Source organism: Mustela erminea, chromosome 19 (genome assembly GCF_009829155.1).
Source record: "Mustela erminea isolate mMusErm1 chromosome 19, mMusErm1.Pri, whole genome shotgun sequence".
Classification (NCBI taxonomy): domain Eukaryota; kingdom Metazoa; phylum Chordata; class Mammalia; order Carnivora; family Mustelidae; genus Mustela; species Mustela erminea.
The window spans coordinates 11,735,918-11,741,917 of record NC_045632.1 but is presented as its reverse complement, the minus strand read 5'-3'; the positions used below and the strand labels follow the sequence as shown (position 1 = coordinate 11,741,917).

Below are 6,000 nucleotides of genomic sequence, written 5' to 3'. Positions count from 1 at the left end.
CATTCTTTGGATTTTTTTTTTCTTTCTACTGGGTTAATTGAATGTTTTTACATTATTCCATCTTATTCTATTAACAAATTTATCTCTTTAAAAAAATTTAGTGGTTACACTAGCGTTAACATGTATTTTTAATTAACCAGAATGTATTATCAAGTAATGTGCCACTTAACAAGGTCCTGCGTAACATATTCCGTTTCTCCCTCCCACCCTTTGCACTGGTCATGAATTTTACTTTTACATGCAATAAACACACAAAGCATGTTACAGCTTTAAAGTTATCTTTTGGACATTTACATAAGCAAAGAAAAATCATTTTACCTTCATTTATTCCATTTCTCTTCTTTCCTTTGTGTATACCCAGGAATCTATTGTGGTTTCACATTCCTTCTGCTTCAAGAACTTCATTTATTTCAGATAGGTCTTCTGACAATGTATTGTTTTTATTTTGGGAAGGTCTTCATTCCTCTATCAATTTTGAAAGACATTTCCATGAAGTTTCAATAAAGACAGCTTTTTCCTTCCAGCACTTTACAAACGTCATTGTCCTCTAGTTTGCATTACTTCTAAGTCTACTGTAATTCTTTTTAATTTTTAAAGATATTTATTTGAGAGAAAATGAGAGGGGAGAGATCAGAGAGAGCAGGTGACTCCCTGCTGAGTGGGGAGCCCCATGTGGGACTAGATCCTAGGACTCCAGGATCATGACCTGAGCTGAAGGCAACTGCTTAACCAACTGAGCCACCCAGGTGCCCCTACTGTAATTTTTCCCCCCTAAGTCTGCTGTAATTCTTATCATTGTTTCTCCATAATTAAAAAATCATTCGTGGTATTCTCTGACCTATATATATCTATGTTCTGGTGTCATCAGTCATTATTGCATCTTCAAATATTTCTTCCTCATTTCCTCTGGTCCTTCTGGGATTCCAGTTATGCATGTGTTGGAACAGTAGATCCTTCCCCCACAGCCCTTGGATGTTCTTTTTTGTCATCTCCCTGCACCCCTTGCCCCCTGCCCCAAGTTGTTCTGGCTTGGGGGATTCTCAAGTTCACGTATTCTTTCCTTGGCTGTGTCAAGTATATTGGTAAGCCTGCTGAAGGTACAGTTTGTGGTCATTTTTAGTATTTCCATCATTCATCTCTCTCTGCTCAAATGACCCATGTTATTTGCTGTTGTGCAACTTTATTAGAACCTTTAACATATTAAAAATTCTGTCATCCCAACACCTATATACTTCTCAGTAATTCTGGGTTGTTCTTTCACTTGGTGGGAGTGGGGAGTGTAGATTCTTCTTGCTTTTTTGCAGTACTTAATTTTGCTCCCCTCCTGCCCCAAGCCCCAAGCCAGGAATCTTGTACAGGACAGCAGAAAGAGGAAAATAGACTTCCTAGAAATGGTTGTGTCATTTCTTCTGTTAAGCCTCTTGTGTGTGGCGGGGGGGGGGGGGGGGGGGGGGGGGAGTGTCATTAATATAGACAGGAAGTGGGCTAGGTTTAAGTTTGGCTCTTGCTATGGTTACCCAGAGTTTAGCAGTCTTCAAACATTACTAGTGATTCCTTAAAATGGGAGCCTGTTTTCCCAAGGGTTTATCTCAATAAACCTGGGTCACCTCCAGGTTTAAGTGTTCCCTGTCAATTACATCTCAGAGGAAATCAGGATATACTATTTTCATTAATCCATTTTTAACTCAATATTTAATAAGTACTAACCACTTCCTGTGTGCCAGTCACTGTACTAAATACCGAAATTTGTAATTCCTTTAATACTCTACAACCTTCTGTGACTATTTTCTGCATCTGTACTTTCTCTTTGCCCTCAGCAGCCTTCCAATTTTTGTGTGCCTTGCCAACTTTAATGTCCTATTCTTCCTTTAATATAGTCACTATCTCCAAGGGACCATGTCCCCCTGTCCTCTATTCACCTTGGAGTTCACCATCTTCTCTAGATTACCTGTGTACCGGGTATGTTTCCACATTCTAATATGCTCTATTTCCTTATAAATTCTAAGTGTCTATAAGCAAGAACACTGTCTTAACAGTTTACTAGGTTTGTGACCAATGATTTGGAATCAATCCCTATGGCAGACCAACAAAAGAATTAAACAAAGGGAAGGGCATGGAAGGGGAGGAAGAATAGACATGCCTCTCCATGAACCTTTATTATCTGCTCACCTATTTGCTCCAAATATCAGAGATATTTTATGCTGATTTTACAGAATAACTATGACAAGTGTAAGTGAAAATTTACTGTTACTCTGTATGCATGCTTACCCTCTGCAAATCTGGATGTTATTTTCTCAGTTGTGGTCAAAATCAGAGTGACCTAAAGCCATGTGGTCATGCATTCCACAGTTACCTTAACAGGATATGGGTGGTTTTAAAAATGGCTTTTGCAGAAGAGTGCAAGTATATACAGCCCAGTAACAAAAAATCTGATTTTATTTCTCACATACTTTGCACAAGCTGGAAACAGAGACTGATAGTTATCATATATGGTGATTAGCAGATAGGAAGAGAGCCTGGTACATAAATCCAGGGTTTCCCCCGATGTATTAGCCATTCCAGATGCTATAACAAAATACCACAGAGGAGGTGACTTAAACAAAAGAAACTTATTTGTTTAGTTTTGGAGGCTAAAAGTCCGAGGTCAGGATGTCACATGGTTGGATGTAGTGAGGACTACCTTCCTGGCTTATACACAGCCATCTTCTTGCAGTTATCTTCATAAACTAGAAAGAGCAAGATCTCTGGCATCCTTTTTTAAAAAGACACTAATCCTATCATGATGCACCCGCATAACCTCATCTATTCCCTAAATATCTCCCAAAGGTCCCATTTCAAAGTACCATCACATTAGAGGTTAGGGGTTCAACATATGCATTTTGAGAAGACATATTCAAGGAATGGCATCTCATTTTCCACCAATCACTTATTACACACCAGGGTTCTTACAGGAAAATACCAATGTTTATTTATATAAATATAGACAAATTTATTTTTAGTAAAACAGTAACAAATAATTTCTCCCTGCTTTTAACTTCTCATTTCTCTGCTTTCTTTTTTCCCATCAGTTTGTCTCAGGCTTGTCAGATTTTTCACACGATGAATATTACATCTTCATTCGGAGACAATATGGCAATGACTCAACTGATCCACACAATTATGAGGACTATCTTTAACCACCTGAAGACTCACTCTTTTCTCACCCATAATTTTCTGCCAGCTGGAAGTAGCACTCTGGTTTGCCCAGGAAATCTCTTACATGTGATAGTTCCAGTCCTAAGAGACAAACTTAAACTCATTCTTCATGTGACCTTAAATCAGGCTCAAAGCCCCATCCACAAATATGGACTCTGTAGTTCTACTTTGTTGTGTGTGACTAATGAAACAGCTTTAAATTACACTGGAAATAAAATATCAGTAATTCTTATCACATGAAGTGTGGTATTCATTAAAAATGACTGATCAAATCATATGAGTTTGCTACTTTGAAATTAGGACCTATGATAAGGTCACTGACTCAGGTGATCACAAATTATCTGGTCAAAGTCTCCAATGACTTCTGCTCTTCGGCTTTCAAAGTGGGACACATCATCAAACGGTCCCATTTATATAAAACTTATGTAACAGACAAGTGCATTTTCCAATGCCTTGGTCTCTGCTACTTTGATAGCCTCATTCTATGCTTTCACATATTTAAAACAAACTTAAGCTTTTTCTTCAGAATGTGTATTCTGATGTCGAATCAGGGATGAACTCCGACTATATGCCTTCCCACATTTACTGCATTCATATGGTTTCTCTGAAGAATGACTTCTCTGATGCCGAATAAGATCCGAACCACTGCTAAAGGCCTTCCCACATTCATTACATTCATACGGTTTCTCTCCAGTATGACTTCTTTCATGCAGAATAAGGGATGTCCGTTGACTAAAGGCCTTCCCACATGTTTTGCATGTATATGGTTTTTCTCCAGTGTGAATTCTTTCATGTTGGGCAAGGTGTGCACTCTGACTGAAGGCCTTCCCACACTGATCACATTCATATGGTCTATCTTCAGTATGAATTCTCTTATGTCGAGTAAGAGATATTCGGTGACTGAAGGCTTTTCCACATTCCTCACACTGATAGGGTTTTTCTCCAGTATGAATTCTCTGATGTTCAATAAGAAATGACTGTCGGCCAAAAACCTTACTGCATTTATTGCATTTGAAAGGTTTCTCTTCAGAATGAATGTTCTGATGTATTTTAAGGTTGGCAGTTCCAGAAAACATCTTTCCACATTCCTTACATTCAAACAGTTTCTTTTTCCTTGTATGAACTTTCTGATGTTGAATAAGGGATGAATGCCGATTACAGACCTTCTCACATTTACTACATCTGTACAATTTCTCTCCATTATGAATTCTTAGATGTAGAATAAGGGTTGAAAACCTCCTGAAGACCTTCTCGCATTTATCACATTTGTAGGTTTTCTTTGACATATGAATTCTCTGATGAAGCATAATGGATGAAATTCTATTAAAGGATTTTCCACACACTCTGCATTTATAAGGATTCTCTAAATGGTGACTTTTCTGCTGTGGACTCTGACTTAAGGTCTTCTCACTTTCATGGGTCTTCTCTCCAGTATGATTTCTTTTATGTATAACAAGGGCTGATTTCTTATTGAAGCCTCTCCCACATTTATTGCATTTATATCTTTTCTTTCCACTGTGAATTTTCTTATGAAGTAACAGGGATGACATTCGAATGAAATCTTTTCCACACTTTCCACACTGGTGGATGTTCTCAACAAAATTAATTTTCTGGCCCACACTGAGAGGTGGGCACTGACTCAAGGCCTTCCCACAGTCAGAGATTTCCTTCCCATTATGAACTTTCACATGTAGAATAAGGGATGTTCTCTGAATGAAGCTTTCTCCACATTTACCACATTCATAACTTTTCCTTCCATTGTGAATTTTCTGATGAAGAATGAGGGATGAAATCTGTCTGAAAGCTTTTCTACAATTACTGCATTCATAAGGCTTCTCTCCAGTATGAGATTTCTGATGAAGTTTAAGAGATAAGCTTTGACCAAAGGTTTTCCCACAGTCATTACATTTTAAAGATTTCTTCCCTGAATGTACCTTCCTGGGTTTTATCAGAACTGAACTCCTCTTGCAGCCCCTCTTTCCAGTGGGAACCTTCTGTGAAGCAGAAACTGGTTTCTGATAGATGCTTTGCCCAGATTTGTTGCATAGATTTGGAAGTAACTTCTTGGTCTCACATTTAGACCCTGAGTCTGAAAGACATCAAGAAATCAAGTATTTGTTTTCCTATGCTGGAAAAATGAAGCTTCTGTGCAGTCATTATCAATAATGATAATACCACCAACACTTCTCAAACACATAGTAACAATGCTGATGGCTGAGACAATAACTTTTTAGTGTCTTATTGTAATTTTAACGTAGCAAGGGCTTTTTTAAAAAAAATAAATTTTATTTATTTATTTGACAGAGAGAGAGAGCTCACAAGCAGACAGAGTAGCAGGTAGAGGGAGAGGGAGAAGCCGGCTACCTGGCTGAGGAAGGAGCCTGATGTGGGGCTCAATCCCAGAACTCTGGGATCATGACTGGAGCCAAAAGCAGATACATAACCAATTGAGCCACCCAGGTGCCCCCACAGTAAGGGCTATACAGAAATATTTAATAATTAGAATTCAGGAAATCTTATAATTTGAAATTAATAAAATCAAAGGTTTATTTGTAGGATAAATTCATACCATATACCACATTAAACTCCACAGTTATTCACTGGATGAATGTACTTTTATTATTAGAAATGTCTAAGATGACAGAAGATAAACTACAGATGGAAGGTAAGCTAGTAGTTAGCTGGGGTGGAGGTGAGAATAGGGATTAACTGTAAATGGACATGAAAAGTTTTATTAAGTTGACAAAAATATTCTAAAACTAGAATATAGTGATGGCTATACAACTTGTTAAATTTGTCAAAATT

The 6,000-nt window shown here is 37.8% G+C and overlaps 1 protein-coding gene across 8 annotated transcripts in view; it reads right to left on the bottom strand.

Annotated features, from left to right (window-relative positions):
• Positions 1–6,000, bottom strand: part of ZNF667 (zinc finger protein 667) — a 48,885-nt gene continuing 42,885 nt past the window's right edge. For 5 of the 8 annotated variants that reach the window (XM_032324672.1, XM_032324667.1, XM_032324668.1 and 2 more), the window contains one exon: positions 738–5,284. In XM_032324672.1, the coding sequence (XP_032180563.1) occupies positions 3,705–5,284 (1,580 nt within the window). In that variant the 3' untranslated portion in view covers positions 738–3,704. Of the gene's footprint in view, positions 466–733; positions 5,285–6,000 lie in introns of those variants that run through there. The other 3 variants (XM_032324674.1, XM_032324673.1, XM_032324666.1) reach the window with 3 other exon arrangements.